This window comes from Gopherus flavomarginatus, chromosome 9 (assembly GCF_025201925.1).
Source record: "Gopherus flavomarginatus isolate rGopFla2 chromosome 9, rGopFla2.mat.asm, whole genome shotgun sequence".
Lineage (NCBI taxonomy): Eukaryota > Metazoa > Chordata > Testudines > Testudinidae > Gopherus > Gopherus flavomarginatus.
The window spans coordinates 79,549,855-79,575,038 of NC_066625.1; the positions used below are offsets into that span (position 1 = coordinate 79,549,855).

At 43.6% G+C, this 25,184-nt stretch overlaps 1 protein-coding gene across 3 annotated transcripts in view; it reads right to left on the reverse strand.

The window, feature by feature from the left end:
- The window catches only part of AKAP13 (A-kinase anchoring protein 13), a 343,718-nt gene that overhangs the window by 78,881 nt on the left and 239,653 nt on the right, over window positions 1-25,184 (reverse strand). For all 3 annotated transcript variants that reach the window (XM_050967379.1, XM_050967378.1, XM_050967380.1), the window contains 3 exons: window positions 16,380-16,516; window positions 7,651-8,012; window positions 4,466-4,519 (listed from right to left, as the gene is read on the reverse strand). In XM_050967379.1, coding sequence (XP_050823336.1) covers window positions 4,466-4,519; window positions 7,651-8,012; window positions 16,380-16,516 — 553 coding nt within the window. The remainder of the gene's footprint in view (window positions 1-4,465; window positions 4,520-7,650; window positions 8,013-16,379; window positions 16,517-25,184) is intronic.

Genomic DNA, 25,184 nt, shown 5'->3' on the forward strand with positions numbered 1-25,184 from the left:
ACCATGAAATGAAATTATCAGAGGGGTAGCCATGTTAGTCTGGATCTGTAAAAGCAGCAAAGAGTCCTGTGGCACCTTATAGACTAACAGACGTATTGGAGCATGAGCTTTTGTGGGTGAATACTCACATGCATCCGACAAAGTGGGTATTCACTCACAAAAGCTCATGCTCCAATACGTCTGTTAGTCTATAAGGTGCCACAGGACTCTCTGCTGCTTCTACATGAAATGAAAGTTTCTCTTGTCAAAATACTAGTGCCAAGAACCAAACAGTCTCCATCTTGCATGTAAAACAATTAGAATTTCAAAACACAGTGACAATTTCTTTGGTTTTCATTTTAAACAAAGTTTCAATTATTATTTCTTTGCCAGTTAGCATTTACACTGTTAAATTTGGCCCTACAAATATGCCCAACAGAGCCCAACTGCAGACTCTTCGAGCACAGAGGAACTGATTTTCTATTCAGCTGTTGTGCTTAAAGGGGGCAGAAAACTGCCCCAGGAAACCCCCATTGCAAGGTCCTGCACCAATACAGAGCCACCAGGGTAACCTTATACTGGTCCTGTTCCCAGCTCCTGGGGTAGGAAGCATAGCCAGAGAGCATTGCTCTCTGGCCCAGGGGCCTATGGGAAACAGAACATAAGTTTGAGCAGCCCTAGAGCTGCTCTGACATCAGGGGTTGAGCAGGATCCAAGTGGACCCAGAATACAGGTAGTGCAAGGAGGCATAAAGTCACTTTTCCCTTGCCACTCTGTTCCAGCACTCCAAGCAAAACTGGAAGTACTCAGAAATGGGGCCAAAGGAACCTAAATGAATAAAGAAGAACGAACAGTTAACTGAAGAACCCATGGTGTTCAGTCTGAGGGTATCCAGCAGCAGTTTGTCTAGGAATTAAAGGTAGTTTCATATTGAGGCTACTGACTGGGCCATGATTAGGGCCCTACCAAATTCACAGCCATGAAAAACACATCACGGACTGTGAAATCTGGTCTCCCCCTGTCAAATCTGGTCATTGTGTGCTTTTACCCCATACTATACTGATTTCATGGGGGGAGGCCAGTGTTTCTTGAACTGGGGGTCCTGTCCCAAAAGGGAGTTGCGACGGGGTGGTCACAAGGTTATTTGGTGGGGGGGGGGGTCGCAGTATTGCCACCCTTACTTCTGCATTGTTGCCTTCAGAGCTGGGTGGCTGGAGAGGGGGGGCTGTTGGCCAGGCACCCGGTTCTGAAGGCAGCACCCTGCCAGCAGCAGCACAGAAGGAATGATGGCAATACCATACCATGTCATTCTTACTTCTGCACTGCTGCCTTCAGAGCTATATGGCCAGAGAATAGTGGCAGCTGATCAAGCAGTGCAGAAATAAGGGTGGCAATACCATACCATGCCACCCTTACTTCTGCACTGCTGCTGGCGGCAGCTCTGCCTTCAGAGCTGGGCTCCCAACCAGAGTGGCGCTGCCGTGCTCCAGCTGCCCAGCTCTGAGGACAGCACTGCCTCCAGCAGCAGCACAGAAGTAAGGGAAGCAAGACCGCAACGCCCCCCCCCACAATAGTAACCTTGCGACCCACCCACCTCACAATGTCTTTTGGGGTCAGGGCCCCTACAGTTAAAATACTGTGAAATTTCAGATTTAAATAGCTGAAATCATGAAATTTACAATTTTAAAAATCCTATGACCGTAAAATTGGCCAAAATGGACTGTGAATTTCTTACGGCCCTAGCCATGATGCATCTGTCAATGAAGCTCCTGTGCTCAGCAGGCCATCAGATATATAGAAGATCTTTTCTGATCCAGAACATTAACATAAATATCTATTATGAACAATCACTTTGCTCTAACATGCACAACCTTTAAAGTGCATTGTAATCAGCAGCTAAGTAAACCTCTGCAGGACAAGGAAGTATCTCCATTTTACAGATGGAGAATCTGAAACAAAGGGGATAAGACACTTGCTCAAGGTCACAAAGGGAGTCAGTGTACTGCTATACTACAAATAACACATCATTTACAGCTCCACGGCTGCTCTCACCTTCAGAGTCTGCTGACACCCCTAAATGACCTGTGCGTCCCGTAAGACAAAGGTTCAACACACTCACGCAGTTGCGTGTGTATTGTGGGGGTGAAGTAGGGAAGGAAAGTGTATCCAATTTCCTTCACAATGAAAACTGACCTACAGCTGACAGTTCTGTAGACCTCTGTGTGTGTGTGTATGTATGTATATATATAATCTCTCTCTACCTACACATATTTCTTAACTATATAAATTTTATAGTGTGACTACAAAACTGCAGGGCAGAAACTCTATAACTGAGAGATGAAGGAGTAGGAGGCTTGGAGGAAATGGCAGAAGGTCCCAGAGAGGAATAAAAATTCTTGGCAAGAGCTGTGGAAAACACAGACATATAGAATTATAATCCTGCTGGTGAGCCACCCACAAGCTACTGGCAACACCATGCAAAAGTGACGACAGTGGCTCATCCTACAATATATATACAAACCCTTGGCAGAATACTGGGGAGCAGGGTGGAGGGAGAAGAGAGAAGAGCCATTTGTGTGACCAGCTATAGACTGGAATTAGTTTGAGGCTGTGCCACTGTCCCCTCTCCAGCACTCGCTTGTAGGGTATCCAAAAGGCTGGGAGGCTGGGGCAGTGGTAAAGAGATAGAATGAGAGAACATTGACTAAAGAATCTGACCTAAACGGGAAAGGTAAGTAGCGATATTAAGCGGCCAACTTGAGACATGTTCTCTTTACCATTAGCATAAGGACCCCAAGCTCCTCTGTAGAAGTCAGGTGGATATGACTGTGCAGCTGGGAAAAAGCAGATAGCATGCATATGCTCACGAGGCAATCCTTGCATGCTACCCTTACAAAGCAGTGTGGAGTCTGAGCTGAATGGAGTCCACAGTGTTTCATTAAGGGTGGGTGTAACAATAACCTGAAGTCTACTATATTAATGAAGGTAATAAGGATATCAGTAGGTGTGAGCACACATGAAGATACTGGATTGAGAGCCTCAAGAGGAAGCACAGAGGAAATATAACGATTTCCCCTTTCACTTGCTCTTCTCAGAGGCTATAATATCATAATTAGAGATGCTACATACTTCACCGAGGCCTGTGCAATCTGTGCTGCACTGTAAAGGAAGATACCGCAGAAGGCACACAGAGCACTAATTCCTTGAGGCCGTGCTTGAGAATTTAGGTTTTTGCATGTTACAGCAAGGTGTGAGAGCGCATGCTTCTGCGGAGTTGAGAGTCAAGGTCAATGGCCATGTCAACGGCTTGTCAAGGGCTAATGTTTCACTCTACACAACTAGGAAGAAAACCAGCAGCTGTGTTTACAGTCAAAGATCATGTAGAAAAAAAATTCTCACTGGTGCAACTGAACCAGTTATAGCACTCGTGGGAATATATTGCTGAACCCCTTTACTATAGACAAGGCCTTAGGAAACAACTATACACAAAAGATCCATGTTCTGTTGCAGTACCAGAATGAGTGTCATGGCACATGAAGTGAACCAACGTAGCAGGTACTTAGTCTCTCAGTCAAAACAATGACACAATCATTAGTAAAATTTCAAAGAAGTGGTTACGTCAAAGGAATTAATGGGTCTGGTAGGGAGGACAAGGTCAAAAACAACAAAACTCCCCATAAAACCGGGGTCATGGAGGGCAAAGGAAGGATCCCCTACTGCATCTCCAAGAATTCTAACAGCAATAGCAGCAACTATTTTTGTAGGGTCTACAAAGTGTTTCTGTAGAACCAGCATTTAGTTTTTTTTAAAAAGTTTTTTCCTTAGCTGTAAACATTGCTGCTCATATAAATTAATAATGCTGATGCTTCAACGATAAAATAGGGGTAAGTTTGTCTTATCCTTACTTTATTTATATATAAATAAATGTGTATGGGAAGGATAATTAATCATAAACGTTTGCCAGATAGAAAGGGACAAAAACTGGCTTGAAAATCATGCTTATTTTCCAGCTGTTAAGAGGCAGGGTTAAAAAAACCCAGAAGGTTAAAATTAAAGCAAATCAGCTGCTTTCGGTGTACCAAGTTTATCACATATCCTCTGTACTATTTTCAAATATGTTCCCACCTGCCTACCTTGGAGATTTAGAGATTTTGATACATTTTAAACAATAATTAAGGCGGACAAAAACAATTACTTGCCCATTTAAATTCAACCTCCAGTCCTAAATACATTATTTTGTTGGATGCTTCCAATCCGCAATGTCCAATATCCTTCAACCCACCCCATCAACTAAAAGCCCTAGAAAGAATGACTTTGCAGCTTGCACTGAAAGGGCTGTGTCAGGTGAAAGGTGAGAGCGATGGAATTGGATGCGTCTCCGTATAAGACAAATGTTCCAAGAAGTACTGAATCTAACTAATATGAGAGTATGAAGTTAGTAGACATTCAAATGCAAAATGGTTAGTCAAGTTAGTTGGCTCTGTACCTTCTCCTATGAATGGGAGGCTTCCTTATACCATCCCCCAGAACTCGCGTTGAACTGAAAATGAATCATGGAAAGCGGTCAGAGATGAGAATGGAACAAAATGAACAAATGACAGCTGAAGGGAAAACGCCCATTCCTCCCACCCCGCCCTTCCCTCCCCCCACAAAAAACCAAACAAACAGCAGAAGGAAGGAATGAAAAGAGGAGTATAAAAAACTACAGCATTTAAGAGAGCAATGCATCTCCTGTGAAGTTAACTTCTTCCCTCTATTTCACAGTAAGGCCCTGTTACTGAACAAAGTATGATGGCCACTGACAATGGTTGCACATAAGCAGGTGCCAATCATGGGTTGGCTGTATGTGTAGACGAGGACAAACAAGTCAGTGCTAGTTCAACAGCAGCCATTGTTAGCATCCCTCACCAGCAACAGATCTATGTGGCAGTATAGACAAAGTCTAAAGGACCATCAGTGAAAAATCTAATTTTTTCTTTCCTTCAAAAGGGCATTAAAAACATGGCAATTAGCGGCAATCTGATGGCATGGCAATGCTGAAAACATGGTCTGTGACTGCAGTTCACAAAGACATCCTCGAGCCAGCTATAATCCAGCTAACATGGACACAGGAGCAGTGACGCATGGCAGCACGATTCCAGTGTGGGCTAGCCACCTGAGTAACTGCCCTGGGTTCCAAGTGGCTGTGTACAGTCCACCACGAACCCTGTACTGCTCCACTAGCTGTACTAGGGACGTTAGCTGAGTATGTCTATATGAGCTGCAATCCACCCCAGGTGAGATGTATAACACTCAGTATGAACTCTAAGAATTACCAAAGATGAGCATGCTCCATTGCAGCCTTATCAGTATCTTCATGAGATTTATAAAGGAAAAAAAATGTTTTTAAAACCATATTTAAAAGATATTTAAGATGCTCAACAGGTTTCGTCTTTTTCTTCTTCTTTTAATAAAAAGATTATGCTCCACTAATTTTGTACCATAGAAATACACAGAATATCAAATCTGTTATTCCCTGCTTTTGCTAGAGGATCCATGTGGGAGGGTAGAGTCTCACACGGGCAGTTCTCTCAGGGCCTGGTCCAGGTTTCACTGTAGTCAATGGAAACACTACCTTTAACTTGAGTGGATCTGGATCAGGCCCTCAGCCCTTAACGGAAGGGATGGAGGAGTTAAACTCTCAACAAAAATATTCTAGTTAAATAGTTCTTAGCAAACATCAACCAACCAACCAGAGATTTGGGTTTGAATAAAAAACTTAATTTCCAGGCCTTTAGGCATCATAAATAAGCAAAAAGGTGCAAAACCCCAACTGTTTTTTTCCTTTACAAGTCACCTTTCAGCCAGACATACACTCTTGTCTATTGGTGGCTGTGTACGTGAAAATATAAAAATAATTCCTCTGTTTCTTTACTTAAAAAAGAATATATCAATCATTTACAGTAGGAATATTTTCCCATGTCACAAACATCCAACCTGTGCCATCCAGCCTCCGATCCAAACGTTTTTAACACCATTTCTTAGCATTAGCTGTAACTGCCAAATATGCAGAGTTTATTACCCTCAGAAATCCTTACATAATAAGTTCAGTACATAAAAAATAAATCTTTCTAAATGAATTTATGAGCTTATAGACTCAGTCTATCATAAACTGTCTTTGATCTCTGAAGCTGCCTCTCTTGCTGTTTCAAAATATTGATGTGATTTTACTTATGTGTGTATCATCCTGGGACCTGGGAAGAAGTCTAGAAAGGGATGACAAAGTCATGTAACAAAACAAACAATGCATATTACTTTCCAAGTACCGAATGGTTTCTCAAGTTTAGCTTTAGAGGAAATAAAACTTATAATTTAAGGATCTATAATATCTCTTCAGTGTGTGAAAATAACATCTAGAAATGTCAAGGGGATTTATGCACATGTATTAAAGGGTGACATATCTCTAAATTGGGGTCAACAAACTCTGCCCTCTGGCAATTTACCAGGAACCAAAGGACAAATATTGGTTTTAATATAATGCAGATGACTCTGACCATGTTACTTGTTAATACGGAGCTGTGACCCATGAAAACAACAACTCCCAGCATTCAACTGGATGGGTTCCAATTTGACTCCTGATGGACCTGCAGTCTCCAACAAGTCACACATCCATATTGCAGATGAGGGTAGTATACTATGTGTGTGACTTAGGGAACAATCTTTGACCACCCTAGCTCTAAAGGGATGTGGGTCCTATTTAAATCAACGGCCAAACTTACTTGCTTTCAACAGGATCAGGATCTTAAATGACTATGTAAAACTAGAGTAACTTTTGTGCGGTGCAAATGAAGAAAGGCTGATGTACGTAAGAACATGATGGGTACAAAGGGAGTCAGAGAACTTGACAGTTACTCAGAATGCAGAGGCTTATTCCTAATCAGTTACTTTGTGGGTGGAATTTTTCTGCAACTGCAAAACAAGAGAAGAGTGGTTCTGGAAAACAACATTATTTCTTTTCACAGTAGTTGATGTAAAGAGGTATATGGCATTCCCTAGTCTCTTCTGAAAGGAGAGAAAGAAGAGGGTGAAACTGGAAGAACACCCTAGGCATAGGGTGTATAGAGTCTGTCCACTTCATTCAATACTGCAATTCTATTAGGAGTCAAACTGGAACCCATCCATCCCAGTCCCAAGACTGAGGCTTATATTTTTCCATTACATCTTGCAGCCCATACAACACGTTAACGTGAGAACTCTACTGATTAATAGTGGCTGTGTTTATTCTCATCTGATTTAATACTCAGATGACCTTTCCTTTAGCAAAACGCTCTGCATAGGAACACGTGGTGATAATTTCCATTAAGGACTGGTCCAAGGTGTTTCCATTCACTTCAATGGGCTCTAGATAAGGACCTAAGTCCTCTGAACAGCTAAAATATATTGTAGACATAAAGTACTTTTAATTCAACATGTAATTAAAACCAGGAAGATTAGTTTGTTTGTTTGGGGGCTTTTTTCTTTTCTTTCTTTCTTTTTTTTGTGTAAGTGTTTTTCTCTCTCTCTCTCTCCTCAGAGTTCATGGTGTGACCTCACTTTTCTTTGTTTTTGCACGTCCTTCAAATGCCAATCGCAAAGCCCACATACATGTGCTTATGTGCGTGTAAACAGCTTTAAACAGCCTTTTTCACTCACCTCCTGTGATTGATTTCTGCCTCATTGGCAGCATTCTTCCCCGGCCCCCAGCTGTGCCGTCGGAATGGTGACAGTGGTCGCATGGAATTTCTCAAGACAGAGGAGTGGGTAGGCACTTCTGTAATACTGTCCAGCTCCTCTTCCATCTCGCCTGAGCCACCAAGTTCACTCTCCCGTCCCCCTGCAGCTCCCATGTCAATGCCGTTTCCATCCAGAGTGTGCCTCTCCTTAGGCCTGTTGAAGTTTAGAGCATGTGGAAGGGATATGTCACTCCCAAGAGAAGAATTTCTCTCCAAAGAGACTGTGTCATCTGCCGATGAGCTGGAACTGGTGACATCACAAGCAGACTGTTCCTCTTCAGGCTGTTACAGCAAAAGTAAAAACATGAACCTTAGATAAGAGATCTCAACTGACAGCCCTGGCCATAGCCAGTCATCACAAAAGCTAGGCCCGTTCCTTCTTATTTGTGCAAGTCACCCTCTACAACTTTGCTCCCTGGTTTTATCCTAGCCAATAACTCATCCTGCTACTGTAAAGTTGGGCTCCCTACTCCGTTCTGCCAACACAATCCAATCCTGACACTACAGCACTTCCTGCTATTCTATTAATGTCCTTCTCACAGTTCTGTCAATGCACTGTAACCCTACAATGTAGCTTCTCCTGCATTTCCAATCCTGAAACCTTTTACCAGGCAAAGATTTGTAAGCCGGCCAAATAATTATCTAGTTTAAATGATGGGCACAGATGATTGCTAGGTCATATGACTTCAGTCAGCAAACTCAGTCCTCTGTGTGTGAGCTGAACCAGATTTGTAGCTTCCAGTAATTACGGCAAAAAGGGTAGCAAACTGTTCCACTGCACCCTACAGCAAAAACTGAACATTAGTCAGTAGCATAAAACAAACACACACAAAATGATTAGTCCCCTCCCTCAAGCACCTTCCATTTATCAAAAAGTTAATGTCAGAATTTTCAGCATTTGTCAAATCCAACTATAGTTGAAAAATATTGTTCCACAGGATTGGCTGCCTTGTGGGATGGGTCTTTAATCTTGGGTTTAGTTTGCTTCAAAAGCAGTAAGTGGAACCCCAGCTAGCTCTATTCAGCTATCAGCCACATTCCGACAATACATCCTAAAGCGAGTCTATGATTATCCTGTGTTCCCAGTGGCTAGTATAAAAAACACAAGCATGTTGATGACATCACTTTCAGACTCAAGGCCAATGGGGAAAGTTTCAATGTATACTCCTGCAGAGCCCTGTATCATTTAAAATAATAATATTCAGAATGATCCATCCAGTTGTATATAATGGACTATTCACCAAAGCCACAGTGACTAACTGTCTTCAATTATCAGAGGGGTAGCCGTGTTAGTCTGGATCTGTAAAAAGCGACAAAGAGACCTGCGGCACCTTATAGACTAACAGACGTATTGGAGCATAAGCTTTCGTGGGTGAATGAATACCCACTTCATCAGATGCATGTGACATCTGACGAAGTGGGTATTCACCCACGAGAACTTATGCTCCTAATACATCTGTTAGTCTATAAGGTGCCACAGGACTCTTTGTCGCTGTCTTCAACTAGCAGGCTCACTGATACTCAACAGGAACTGAGCATTAGGGGAGCTGCAGTCCGTCAAATCTCATTTGCAAAAAGCTAACAGAATACCAAATTCAATTGTCAGATGAGAGATGTGCCTTTACAAATGCAACAGACAACAGTAATGAACGTGAACACAAATGCTGTTACCACATTCCCACTATAGGGCACCTCAAAGTCCAACATCATGAGCTCTTTAAAAATCAGTCAATTAGACCACTCCAGAGTCTGCATGTTTCTGTTCTGCGTTTGTACTAGAACAAAAATATCACCTAAAAGCTGCTATGGCAATTAAAAAGGGAGTATGAGGTGTCTGAAAACAGTCGTTGGTAAAATACTCCATAATTTAAAGAGAAACCTTACTGCCAAGTTTGGTGGGCATTAGCCCTGCTTCTCATATCAGTTTAATAAGTACCAAGATTCATTTTTTTAAGACATGTATTAAAAAAATGCTTCCACATTCTTTCCCACAATCACATCCATCAAAAAAAAATATCCACAGAGTACACTGCATAAGTAATACAGTGTGTGGGGGGAAGTATGTATATATTTTTGGTTAAAATAATTCAGTGATCTGTGTGTCATGATAAGGAATATCGTCCATTAAAGATAATTTTTTTTATAAATATACTTCAGTGACAAAATTAAGGTTAGAAAAAGTATATTACAGTATATTTTTTAAATGAGGTTTGGGGTAAAACAAAACAAAAACCGAAGAAAACTGGAGAAGCAGCCTGATAAAATTACCGGTTTTTTGTTTTTTACATCATTGGCGGTGATAACTTGGCATTTGCATGTCATGGTGACAGTTTATTGAACTGCCTAAATCCAGACAAATTACTTATTAGTCATGATGAGAACAATATTTTATTAGAGAAGGAAATAGTTTGTTTCTCTTTTCCGGGTCACAGGAAACTGTTGTCATAATTGGGGCAGTGTCCCTGAAGGGAAGGAAGATTGCATCCTGGCTGACCACCAGAGGGGTGCAGTTAGTTAAAGGACATTAATCCTGGATGCAAAGGGAATGGATGTAGTGCAAAACTGCCAAATTACTGTGTTTTGCTGCCTAACTCTAAACCATGCAAAGGGATTTTTATTTTCCAAATGGAAATAATTTACTAAAGCAAAACATCCCTATTTTAAAAAAAAAACAAAAACACAGAATTACTTTCCCTCATATATGCACTTGCCTGTTTCTTAAATTACAGCTGGACAGAATCAAAATATAATTTAACAATTATAATTATACATTTGGTTCGTTTATGGTTTTGCCTTTATCTCTTGGACTGGTTTAGTAAAAAAAACCAGGTGCAAGTTGCTTGAGCCTCCAGTGCAGTCATGACTCTAATATCCCTCCTGTTCTTCAGGAAAAGTTCTCCTAAATAACACTGATTTCCTGTTTTAAAAAAGACACTCCCTTCCTGTAAGACAAAGCATTCAAAGAGTCAAGACTAACAGGGACACAGTGTGGCCTAGTGGATACAGCACCAGACTTGGACTTGGTCAAAGTCACCCATGGGCAGAGCTGGGACACAGCAAACTTGGATTCTATTCCCAGCTCTGCCCATGGGTGACTTTGACCAAGTCACTTCACCTCCCTGAGTCTCACTTTCTCCATCTGTAAAATGGTGATAATGATACTGACCCTCTTCTGTAAAATATTTTGAGATTTATAAATGAAAAATGCTCTAAAGGAAGAATTATCATCATCATTATTATTCTTTAAATGCTCAAGAACTCTGGGCTGCACATACTGATCTGCAATTTCAGAATTGCTCTTGAGCACTGAATTACACACACTGGTTTTTATTTCAGGATTCCCAATCAATATAAAAAGGCATCTCTGATTCACAATGAAAGTGTAGCGTGGCACCTGTACTTTTCAATCAAATATTATAATGGAGATTTATTAACTTAAGTAAATAAGATGTTAAATCTCCCAGGAAATATTGCATATATTACGCTATGGCTAGCTAGACCCATCATGTCTGCTTTCCCTAATTTGCATAGCTAATTAGAAAACCATTAAAAGCTGCATTAGGAATAACAATGATAAAATAAAAACGAAAATGGTGCAGCAGAGGAGATTGTATCTGTAGATGAGAATCATCATGTTGGAAAAACCTGTACAAGATTTCAAAACCTGGAATGCAGAAAATGTCCTTTCACTCCATTAACAAAATATCATCTTTTAGCCCCACTTATCGGTTTCATGTAAATTCCCTAGACAATGATGCAAATGCAGAAAACAAAACCCACAACACAAGACTGGAACCTCTCAATATCACAAGGCCCGATAGTCATAAGCTATTCATCACCACTACTACATAGAGTTTTTTTTTTTTAATTTAGCAATTTTCCATCACAGTAGATGAAAAAAAAAATCTATGTTAATAGAACTTGTAAACTGTGCTGGCAGGTCAACAGACCACAACTGCTTACTATTCCTTCCAGCTAATGAACTCAGGTACTCAATTCTAACCCTGCTGCTGACCCAGTGTTGGAGGTGATTACTGAACTAGGTATGACCCTGGCTCCTAGGTGTTAGCTAATTAAAAAACAAACAAACAAAAAAACCCCACATCATCATACCTTAGCTCCTGGGAACTTTTTAAGGAAGTCAGATTAATTAAGGTGATGGGAATTTTACAATCACAGAACAATGTCACATGGTCTTAATATGTGCCAAAAAGTGGGAGGGTCTTAACATTAAAATTAGAAACAAAAAGTTTCCTTTGTTTCTTTTTTGCTGTTGTTCAGGGGAGTATGGAAGATTCTGGAGAAAAGAAAGATCATTGATGAAGGTAAAAAACTTAGTGAGATGGGGCCATAACCCATGAGGAAGTCTTTGGGAGAATCCTAACTCATATTAGCATTTTGGGAAGTGAAGGCCAACACATCTACTCGTGACAATGATCACTGTACATCACTATATATCACCGACCATGTGCAAGATTGAAAGCTTTAGGAAATACTCCATAGGATTTCTCTTCCTTTTCCAGCTGTACGCAGTGTACCACAGCTTAAATTGTTAGACTGTTGTGTGGCTCAAAAAGATAACGAATACAGTCTCAGGTGTGACCTCTGGCTCACAGACGTAATCCGCTTAATAATATCTGCAAGGGCAGGTTCACAAGCTGCATGGTGACTTGAAGTGTCAATGAGAGCTTAAAAGCTAAGATGAGCAAGCAATACCAGTTATGCCCCAGGAAGACAGAGTTACACAGACGACAGGAAATGGCCTTAGAGAGCATTAATCATTCACAGAAGAGAATGTTGCAATATCTGCCTACAGCACAGAGAGCTCTCTAGAGAAGGAGGAGGAGGATGACTAGACTATGGGAATAAAGCCTGACATTTTGCTGGAGTCTTAGGGCTCATTGTGTAAATGACTGTTGGATGCCAGCAACTGCCAAGTATCTGAAGAAACAAGTCATGCTTTGATGATAGGGTCTCTAACTGAGGAGCTCTTGTTTCTTTGGCACGTGATGCTCAACCCTCCATGTGCCAGTCAGAACGATATGGAAGATGGGTAAAACACACAGTCATGAGAACATATATATACACATAGTCAGGTGCGGTCCCAGGCATCTCGCAGAGATTGACTGCTCAGAGGACCTCAAGCCTCTGGAGCCCCTGAACAGAAGCGGGGCTTAAAATGGATGAAATGTTAACAATCTTGTGGAGGCTACAAGAATTTCTGATGTTCACAGGAGGCGCCATATAGCCATAGGCCTGCTCTGCCTACAGTTTCCTGACTATATTAAACAACTCATATTGGATTTCCAGCCACTGCCATCATTCACTTCACTGAGTATTTGTATAGTAACTCCTGCTATGAAGAATGGATGTTTCATATAGCAAACAGCTGCAGCAGCAAGCGGTTCAAGTGTAACTCCATCCAAAGGAGAAACAGGAACTTTAGAATAATAAAAATCAGGAACGGGCAAAATCAAAGTGCTCGAGGTTTTGAGACCCTCACATGCATTCTGTTTTATTTAGGTTTTTTGCTGTTGTTCACACAAGTAGTTCATAAACTTTATTCTTCTATAGTTTAAATATATTCCTCTTCCCTCCACTCCACCGCAATTCAATTAAAACAATATTGACCTGGATAAAGGGACGCCTGTGCTAGTTACTAGGGACAGAACTACCTCACTACCTCTAAAGACAGACAGGCTATAAGAAGTCCTACAGTATACGCTGTGCTTGATCGCTAGGATTTCTCTCTCTTCTTTACTCCTTTTTTAAAGTAATTCTGAATTTGTTTTTCAGTCTCTCCACTTTCCACTCAATTTTTCACTCTATTTTTTTTTAATCCCTGCTCCTTTTCCACAGTATTTCCTATAAGTTTAACAACACAGACCCTGATATGTAAGAATTGGTGTGCACATCACAGAATTTCTAGCCCAACCTGCCTGTATTTTAATAGTCTCTCTCCCCTGCACAAATTAGTCTTCAATTCCTAAACTAGAACTCGTCAACATTTGGGCATGGAATTGGAAGAGTGGTCTAGGATATACTTAATGAATTTAACCCCTTGCTGTTCATGTACAAACCTGACAAGAAGCAGGGCAGTGAGCAGATTCTGATTTTTATAATGTTTGTAATTCAGAATCATTTGCTGAATGGGTTTCGTGAACATTACAGGTCATTCATCAACTATTTGCTGTGACTACCACTCAGGATTTGCTATGAATAGCTCTCTATTTATGCTGTGTCTTTGGTCACCTAAGTTACATGATCTTGGCAGTGCTCCAGAGCTGGATGACTCCCAAACCCACAAACACTTTAAGATGGCCATTCAAACATCAAGACTTGTGTAAATGCATATTCTCACCATCGTTTCTCTGAAATATGGCAATATTCACAGCGTTTTCCATTTTGAAAACTTTTTTATGGACACAGCGTGCTGGTACTAACATTTGTGAAAAATGAGTAAAAAGGGCCACAGATGCCATCTGGTTGAGGTCAATACTCATTCGAATGAATGTTCAAAAACCACTTTCTTCTTAAAACTCATCTTTCCCATCTCTAATTGGGACCCTGGGAAAAAAGATGAATGAAAACCAGAAAAAGCTACTGAAAGCTTGATGGTATTGATGAAAGCTTCTGGTATTTATAAATATACAATGGATGGAGGCACAAATGTAGTAAAGAGGTGCCAGACGTATAGGAAGGAGAGAGACAGGGAAAAGGGAACCCTTCTGTTTAGATTTGGAGGGTTAGCAGAGCGGAGACAAAAGTGCTTGTAAGGCAGAGGTCAACTAAGTCATTTCAGCTTTGAATAAGCTTCCAGACTAAATTGCTAAACCTTTTCAGTTTTACCCATCTCTAGATGGGTTCCACTGCAGAGTGGGAAAGACTCAGAATACACTGATTTGATAAGAGCTTTCCATTATGAAAATGAAACAATTTTCTCAGTACCGGCCCTGTTACCGTAACAAAGCCATCAAAGAATCATATACCTCACATGCACACTTCCCCTGGCCTCGCACTTTGATGCTTCTTTCCCCTGTTACATTCCTGCCATTTTGGATTACCATGTCATTTTGAGTCTCCATTTTTGTGGGTTATATTTTGGGAAACACACCCTGTAACTTGAGGGGAAATGTAAAACGTTTTGCCATTATTTACTTTAACTCCCACCGCCACCTCCACAAACACCATTATTAAGATCAGACTCACATAATGAGCAATGCTGAACTCTGTAACTTGTGTAACTCCCTGAATGGGATAACTGGAGACAATGTTCTGCTCTGCCTGAAGGAAAGCCCCGTATAGAGGCAAGTCTCCCCTCCCGCATTTTGCGAGTGAGATGGGAAAGGGCAAGGCTGGTGAGCTCCACGCCCTGCCACATTCATTATGGGTGACTTTCCAGTGCATTTACAGCACATGAGATCACTTAGTCCAGGCTGTGGTCTTTTGCCATTGTGCTGGAAAATGTTCGCCATCATCTGTCTTGATTTAACCAAAGAGAAATTCAGTTTGTTAAATGCAGTTCTCTAGAAGTTTGCACGCAAATCACCCCGACTTCCAGTTGCTCAAGACAGGAAACACACGTCTGAGCAGCAGGTAAGCATGGGATGGCTACAGATGATAAATAACAATCTGTGCAGAATTCTAAGCTTCACCATATACACACACAGCTTGTGCCGAGATTTCTGTGATGGTTGTTCACAGGAGCCTAGCGAGCCTCATTCTGGAGCATTTTTTCCTGAGACGCCCTTTAAGCCACCTGCTATGCTTATCCTTTCACCAGGCAGAGCGGGGGTTGGCAAGTAGCTTAACATTTTGAATTGGAAGTATTTGAGGGTGGGTGGTTTCTGCTTCTCAAGATATACCAGGCTGTCCTGGTCCAGGAAGCAGTAGATACAAGGCAAATTCTGAAACAAAGCAACTCTCATTTAAGAGTTTGATCTTGTATCTTGGTTTTCACCCTCCTCCTCCTCAGGCCAATGATGACACTCAGGACTTTTGGGCCCCTTGGCAAACTGGAAGCACTCAGAAACATCCAAGAACTAGAGCTATCACTGTCACTTTATTACTACTGCCTGGCAATGTAGCCATGCCACTCTGCGCTGCTCAATTGGCCTTAAGTATCCAGAGTGAGTGTTTTCTTCCTTTTAACATAGACTCACTGAAGTGATAGAATCACACTGGTTCTCCAACAAATCATAGTGTACAGTGCCGAGGAGGCCAATGGAAAGCTCAGTGCTTTGCAGGAGGTCTCTGTTTGTAGGAGAAAATGTAACGTTTGTAACACTGGATTTCATAGCCTCTGTGCAACCCTTATTAGAGACCTTGAGAGAAAGTATCCTTTTTCAACTCTTCCGATTGTGTTTGATCTATCCGCAGAAAGTTAAAATCAAATTACCCCCTTTAAATGAACCCTGCTGGAAATCAATAAAATGTTGTGCAAAACCACAGCAAACATGTCCCTCTTGATCATTACTGTAGCTGTACACAAGGGACCTGATCCTTCCTATCTCTTCATCTATTTCCAGTTACCTATCACCAGTCATTATATAGGCAGAACTCCCACAAAATCAATGGGAGTTTTGCCTGGGGAGGGTCATTAGAATCAGGCCCCCAGAGCAGTAAGCTGGCGTTCTGAGACAGCCCTACCTTTCCAAAGACGATGTCATCCATCCCATCGCCAGGTAAGGGGAAGAGTTCAGACTCGCTTCCAGTTTCTCTTTTCAGGACACCGTGCGATGAGGCACAGTCTCCCCTCAACCCATCCTCCAGGAAATTTTCACATTCTGGCGAAACAAACAACAAAACACCAGAATGAGTTACAACCTGGCCTTTTCTTGTGCAGTCACATGCATCCACCTTTCATTTTTGCTGCACGAGGTACAAAAACAAATTCAATAAAATCATTAGAGGGGTATCACACGTGCATTTGGTTGTGGACAGCAGCACTGGTCATGTCAGTTAATTGCTACTGACCTATTTACACAGGCCACAAGTGTGCAACGCACTTTACAAACAAGTGTTTGTGTCACACTTTGTGTGCACCTCCCAGAAAGTCAGCGCAGGTTTTTAACATTTTATTCAACAGTTCAGAAGTCCTTCTTTAGCACTTCTCAGAGTCTGTCTACACAGAATGTGGGAGGGTGATTTCCAGCACAGGTAGACATACAGGCACTAGCTCTGCTTGAGCTAGTGCACTAAAATTAGTTATGTGGCCACAGTGTGACAGGCAGCAGCTTGGGCTAGCTGCACAAGTATAATCCCATCTGAATCCCTGGGTACATACTCACATGGCTAGCCCAAGCCGCTGCTTGTGACGCTGTGGCCACAATGCTATTCTTAGCAAGCAGAGCTAGTGCATGTATGTTTATCCAAGCAGGGAATCACTCTCCCAGCTGCTGTGTAGATATACCTTACGTGGCATACGTGTGTCTGTGTAAAATTAGGGTGACCAGATAGCAACTGTGAGACAACGGGTCAGGGGGTGGGGGGTAATAGGTGCCTATATAAGAAAAAGTCCCCAAAAATGGGACAGTCCCTTTAAAAACGGGACATCTGGTCACCCTATGTAAAATAGACATGCCACGTAAAACATATATTTGTACCTGTAGTATACACTGCCAGTACATATACAATATACATTTGGGGACCAATTCTGACTCCATTGAACTCAATAAGGGGCTTGCCATTGACTTAAATGAGAGCAGAATTAGGCCCATATTCAGTAGGCGTAAAGCATATGTAAGTGAAATGTGTGCTCCTCTTTCTCAATATAAAAGATGAAAGTTAATTCCATTTAATTCTTTAAAGCCAAGGTTAGGATTTCTTTAGTGCTTAGCAGGAGAATTTGAGGATGATTCTCACATCTCCTACCGGGGTGAAAGAGTTTACTTTGTTTTGGAGAAAAGTATGCTCTCAACAGATTAAGTTATTCAGAATTCATGTTTTTTTAAATTTTGTACTTGCACCTGGAACTTTGATCGTTAGAGACATTTTATAAATTAAAAATAAATCCATTTCAACCTAATGAATGTTTTCATAAATTGCTTCTGCCTTTCATTATCCTGGTGCTGAGCACAGGATGAACACTTGGAGTACGGCTGGTCTGAAAGGGATTCTCTCTCCCACATCATTTTTTTAAAAAACTAACAAACTTTAGTTTTTGTTGATATTTCAGTGCAAAATGTCAGCATTTCATAGAAAAACCCAAAACCTGAAAATCAAAATATCTTCAGCCTTTGGCAACCAAAAAATGTTTAGTCAAAAACCGAACAATTTAGTTTCTTTTTTTTTTAATGAAAAAAGATGAAAATAGTTGAGAAAAGCAGGCACTTTCTGTGAACATTTTCATTTTAGCAAAAAATGAATTTTCCATCAAAATATTTTTAACTAAATATCTTCATCCGGGCCTAACCTAGGCAGAAACACATTTTGATGGTATCTGCTTGAATGAAACATTTATTCACTTTTAAATTACATCTATTGTGCTCAACCTTCAGCTCTGTCATATGTACACCCTGTATAGCTGAGATGGGTTTGGGGTGGGGAGAGGAGCCATAAGCCACCTTTGTCTCTATCTGAAACAGGCCTCCTCTCCCCCATGGCAGCTCTACTTCACCTGTAAGTCTCTTGGGGTACGGACCATCTATTGCCCCTGTGTTTGTATAGCCCCTAGCACAACAGGGTCCTGGACCATAAGTAGGTGTCCTAGATGCTACAGTAATACAAATATTATGCCAGCTGTTGCCAGCCTCTGCACAAAACTCAGCCCACGGGATAAGGACTGTCAGAGGAAACAATTTCCAAGCAGATTGCACTGCAAAGGTCTCCCACAAACCCATGTTCACGTGGTCCTAATTAAAAATTCAACTCTAGCTAAATAGTACATATAAGCTCAGTACTTCTCAGCTGAGCGAGGGGAGTTCACTCAGTGAGTATGTACAGGAGAAGAGACGCCAAAATGAAGGCTGGCTTCACTGTGTAGTCTACGAGAGATGACTATGTTGTGGTAGTGACATGCTTGGCCTTTGGTGATGGTGAGGAGAGAGCGCTAAACAGCCAACCATCCAGCACTGAGCCATTACATCCAGGAACAGCATGGTTCCACCTATTTCCATCTATGTCCCGTGGCTAGTGGGAAATGGAGACAGCTTGATAGTTGTGCTAAAGAAGACTAGTGGAAAGTTCAAAGAGAATGAAAAAATGCTCCTTTGAAAGCACTCAGATAAAACGAATGCTTCCCCAGAAAAAGGACAGTTACCTGTTCCGTAACTGGCGTTCTTCGAGATGTGTTGCTCATGTCTATCCCACAGTAGGTGTGCGTGCTCACCACATGTACCAGTGCCGGAAGTTTTTCCCTTAGCAGTATCCGTACTGGGGGAGCACCGCGGCAAACCCTGGAGTGGCGCCTGTATATCACACTATAAAGGCAGCCATGAGCTCCTGAGGCCGCCTTTGGCCTTTGAGATCAGGAAGTACCAGGAGTAGAACTCTTTGCCCTGGAATTCTACGGGTACCCTTTCCACCGCCCCCAGGTGCAGTAGCCGGTCCACCTCCTGTCCCAGGAGGCGGACATGCTCCGGGTCCCCCGGGGCCATCATGGAGGGTGGGTGATTTGGCGGGGTGAGGTGAACTGCAACATGTAGCCCATGGAAATGGTACTGAGGACCCATTGATCTGATGACCACACCCTGTGGAAGGCAGACAATCGGTTGCAGAACACAAATTTTATTAAACAGAGGGTCTCCCTGGCAACAGGTCCGGTGCCCCCCTGCAAATGGTCAAAACTGCCTCTTTCCCTGCCTCTTGCCCTTGGAGGGCCCAGGCTGCAGGGTAGAGTGGGACTGCTGCTGAGACTGGCGTTTCTGGTCTCTGGGTCTTTTATATGGGGGCTCATATCTGCTCCTTGCAGGTTGAGCTGCCAGAAGCAATTTGGCCTTCTCCTTAGCCGGAGGGACGTAGAAGCCCAAGGTCTGCAAGGTAGTGCGGGAATCCTTCATCCCATGCAGCCTGACGTCCGTCTGGTCTGCAAAGAGCGCTTTCCCATCGAACGGGAGGTCCTGCATCAGAGACTGGGCTTCTGTCGACAGTTCCAACAACAGGAGCCACAACACCCTGCGCTTGGAAATCACGGAAGCCATCAAACGCAGGGTGTTGTGGCTCCTGTTGTTTGTGTTGCTTTAGCCGCCGCTGCTCCCTCTTCCACCAGCGCCTTGAAGTCCTTCCTATCCCGATCCGGGAGGAGGGGCTCGAACTTAGGCAGAGACTCTCAAAGGTTAAAGTCATACCTTCTCAGTAAGGCCTGGTGCTTGGCTATCCTAAGCTGAAAACTCGCAGAGGAATAAAGCTTTCTCCCAAAGTCCAGCTGTCTGGCATCCTTATTTTGGGGGTGGGCGCAGGCTGGTCCTGTTGCTGATTCCACCATGAGCAAGTTGGGTGCTGGGTGAGAATAGAGGTATTCATGGTCCTTGGCTGGCACAAAGTATTTCCTCTCTGCTTTCTTGGAGACAGGGGCCAAGGAGGCAGCGGTTTGCCACAGGGAATTGGAGATGTTGGCGATACACTGGTGCAGGGGCAGGGCCATGCGGCCTGGTGCCGAGGGAGACAGGACGTTGAAGAGGGAATCAGAAAGACCCTCCATCCCCTCAGCCTGCAGCTGGAGACTGGATGCCACCCACTTTAGCAGGTCTTGGTGTGCCCTGAAGTCCTCCTGTGGGACTGATGGCAGAGGCGCTGTTATGGTGTCGTCCGGTGCCAGGGGGAGGGCCTGCATGGAGCCGAGAACCTGGGGCATGGAGCCGGGGCATCAAGCTCCAGATCAGAGTCTGGGCGTGGCTCCGCCGACTCATGATCCACTGACTTGTCCCGTAGGCGGCCCGACGAGGCGCCTGAGATGCTCTGGTGGCCAGATGAGCCCCTATCCGGACTGGCATCAGTGGCCATGGTGCCCACTGGCACCACTGTCCCTGCCATGGGGCCCCTTGCAATTGAGAGCCCGATGGCACCTGAACAGTGCGAACTGAGGATGGGTGGTCGGGTACTGAGGCTGAGGTCACCGACGAATGCTTGGAGTCCTGGGAGCAGTAGGAATGGTGCCTGTGACGTTGTGTCCCTGGGGACCTGGACCTCGACATCGAGGAATGGTACTTGCCTGTCGGAGAAAAGCTCAGTTCTCGCTTTTAGTTTGGGTGCAGCAAAATCAAATACTTTACTATTTCTCAAGCAATATTAATTGAGGGAGGGAGTGCCCTAGGACACTGGGTTGCCCCAGTCCCGGACAGGTCTCTCCACAGGTAAACAATTACAGCAAGCATTTATACCTTTGTTACAGACAATAGCAAGCAATATTACAGACAATGATGAGCAACAGATGCATTTTGTTTATGCATAGGCCATCCTACTATCTTATTTTTCTCAGCTTCTGGGCATCAGCCTACGTATTTAATTATCAGTGCAAGGTCGTAATAACTTCTCACACAGTTCTTTTCTGCTCGCCTCACACAATCCTTGCTTCTACAAGTCTCACGTCATTAGGGTTACAGCTGGCCTAACTCTTGTTAACAAACTGACATGCATTAAGATCCCCTACAAATCCTTGTCAATTCTTTCCCTTCTTCCACACGCCTGAAGAAATACCTTGGTACCCGTGACGGCGATGCAAGGTCCGTTGCCCCAGTGCCAAGGCACCCCGTGGGGAGTCTCGAGCACAACGTCTAGCTGATTGGGAGCTGGAACGGGAACGATGGCGTCTATCCCGTCGAGAGTGGCTGCGATACCCACACCACATACGGGAGTGTTCCCGGTGCCTACGTTCACTGGCAGGCAGTGTCAAGGGTCCCCGCGACTCCCGTCCTGACAGTGACCTGGGTGCTCTGGCCGGCGTTGAGGATGGGCGACATACGGTGCCACTCCAAGGGTCTCTGCGGTGCTCCCCCAGTACAGATACTGCTAAGGGAAAAACTTCCGGCACCGGTGAACGCGGCGAGCACGCATACCTACTGTGGAATACACAAAGAATTGCTTTCCACTAATGGAGATAAAGATGCTCCCTGTCGTACTGTAATTACGCTCAAGAAAGAAAATAAGACTGGAAACACCAATATTCCAGAGAAGAGTTTCCAAAGCGCAGAGAATAGGAAAAGTACTTCTTGTACTAGGTGTGGCTGTTCTCCATTGCTTCTCCCCTTTCAGTAACCCGGAAAATCTGAACCTCTTTTCCACAACTGGGGGGGGATGAGGAGGAGGAAAAAAGAGAAGCTGTAACAGATTGTGAGCCAACATCCCGAACAATCCAGCTGGCAGTTTAACAGAGCATGTCCACATTCCAGACGGAAAAACAAACAGGCCCAGCGACGTTCTGATGGAAAATTCACAGGGAAGCTCCAGATTCGCCAATGGACGGATACCTCGCCCAGAAAATAAATCAGAACAGGCATTAAACGGGATTGCAGGGCCAAGAGAGGGGCATGAGAGGGTGGAAGAGGAAGGAGTTTCTTTCTTTCAAGAAACAATGGGGGGAGGAGAAACATGACACATACCTCATCCCAGCTGTGCTGAGAACTTTCCAAATCCAAAGGCTGTTTGGAATAATTCTCTCCCCTTTTCAAGGGCACTTATTTATTGATTTTTTTAAACTGTACACATGTTGCACAATTTGGGACTCCACATTCTTATACCATGATCTGATAAGCCCTGGTGACAACACTGTGACAATGCCTTAACAGAACTAGACAGATGACTCTCATCACATATACGTCATGTATTTACTGTGCATACATGATTTATAGTTTAACTCTGCTCATACAGGTGTGTGTGTCTCTCTCTCTCTCTCTCCATGTTGATGTATATGAAAATAAAATGACACTCGGTGCATTTTTATGTGCATCATATGGAGAGAAATACAAATCAAACTAAAAGCCCATGGGAAGGAAAGCTCCAAGCAGTTCAATGCACGGAATTACCACAACATCATCCCCTCAAAGTGGGCGAGAGGTAAAGGAGAGAGAAGGCATAGCTTTCTAACTGAATGCTTGCACTGCGATCCACAGGAAAAACCATAACTCTCAATGTATTCAAGCAACCTAAATGTTTTTTCAGAAGAATTAATATTAAATGAGAACCTTTGTATAGGTGGTTGTTTTTAATGATCCTATAAAATTTAAGTGAGCTCCAGCTCTACTATCAAATTTGATGGATTCAGTTCCACACTATACTCTTGTGGGAATTCTGTGCCACTGCAAAAGTGCAGAATTTACATGCCCCGCAGATTTCTTCGCTTCCCCACAGAAAAATGACTTTAGGATGGGGAAGGGAAGCCACAAAAGCAGTCATGCAACCCTCCCCAGCAGCATGTTTTGGGTGCCCAGGGCAACTGGCAGAGAGGTAAACCACTGCGGTGTTGGGGGAAGACTGGGGAAGACATGGCTGGTGGCTCCTACCCTGCACTGGGCTCAGCTGCTAGTCCCGTCTGGACTGGGGAGGACGTGACTTTCTCTTTCCTTCCACAGCATCCGGGGCCGCATCAGATCCACCCCCAGATTTCTCCCCAGCTGTAAGAAGCTCTGCAAACTCCCCCCTTCCCTGCCCCACATTTCCTGCAACCATCGCTCCTCAGCTGCAGGGGGAGGGATCACTATACAGGAAGCTGCTCCTGTATCTGCTCAACACCTGTGCATCCAGACCCCCTCATATCCAGACCCTCACACCCAGTCTCATCCTCCACACACCCAGAATCCCCCCCGACAAGACCCACTCCCCCCACACCTGGACCCCCCCTACCGAGCTCTATCCCCTCTACACTCTGCTTCCCCAGCTGAGCCCCAGCCACCTTCACCTGGACCCCCCTTGCAGTGTCCCATTACCACTGCACCTAGAACACCCCAACAAACCCCTGTGCAATCAGATCCCCCCACACCTGGATTCCCCACTGAGCTGCTCACATCCAGATTGCCCCACACAGAACCCTCTCAACCCACACCTGTCCCCCCCACTAAGCTCCTCCCCACTTGGATCCTGCCTTGCTGAGCCTGCCTGCCCACACCTGATATGGAGGGGCAGGGCCATGGGGTGCTTCTGAGGCAGGCCCGTTCCTTGCCTTGCGTCAAGGTTGGGTGCAGCATCACTGCTGAATCCGTGTCCCAGGAGCGTGTGTGTGTGTGCACAGCGATCTCCCATCTCTGTGCGACCAGTGGCCTGTGCTCCCCAACACCATGCTGGAGCTTTCACATTTATTTGACAAATAAGACTTGCAGAATTTTAAAATACTGTGCACAGAATTTTTTATTTTTGGCGCAGAATGCCCTCTGGAGTAATACTGAATTCTACTGGTTGTTAAGTTAATATCTGCAGAACTCTACTGGTTTCATCTCTTTTACATTCTGTCAGACCTTTGCCTAAAGAGGAGAGACACACCTGTATTCTTCCCTGTCCCTCCTCCCATCCTGCAGCATTGCAGCTCAGTCAGGAGCTGCGTTGCTACTGTGATCCTTGAAGTCTTTGTACCACAACACTTCAGAAAGGGACAGAAGGGGAGGAGCTGGAGTACATACATTACTTCAGAGGTGGTAACACCAACACTCTCACAGTCAGAACAACAGTAGATTTGGTGTGTCCTGTTTTCATTATTTATACAGTAATGGAGTGATACGTGTAAAGGCATTTTGCAAACACATGGAGCACACAGGCTCTGCCTTGAGGAACTGAAAATCAATTTCAGAAAGAGAAATACAATCCACAGGGAAACCACATATGCAGAAGATGGCAAGTTGAAAGGTCTCATGAAAGAAGTGCAATTGAAAGAGGAGGCTGAGTGCATCTTGGAAGTGCTAGGTTGTTCTAAGCATAGCGTGACATATGAAAGAAAATACAGCTGAGGGTGGTTAAAAGAAGACAAAAGAAACAGCTAAGAGACATGTAAGTGGAGGTAAAATTGAGATAGGCTTTGAAAATGCACACAAGGAGCTTAAACTGATTTAATAAGAGACAGGAAGGCAGTGAAAGGATTAGTGCTTGCTACTGTCCATCAATCTGGGGGGACTCAGAAGTGGAATTATTGACTGTTTAGAATAGATGATAGTAATCTACCATATCAGTGACATAATAAGTGTTAACTGTTTCCCCAGGGAAAGTCCACATTTTAAAAGAGTTTTACTTTATCTAATAAGGGCCAGAAGCAAAGCCTGGGTGGATCCCTGGTCACTTAACTACTCACAACACCCCCTCTTAACAGCACTTTGGCCAAAATCAGATCTGAACCTCACAGGTGGGGCCACTGTATGAGTCTTTTTTTGATGTGTGTCTTGCATAGAGAGCGAAACTGAAGGCTGTATCCTCAATGAAAAACTAGTTGAACTAATTTCACTTAAGAAACAGCTCAGATTTTTGAAGCAGATGATGAAGTCCCATATGAAGGACTGCATGAGCTTGGGCAGACACTAGACTGTTGTGAGAATTCAT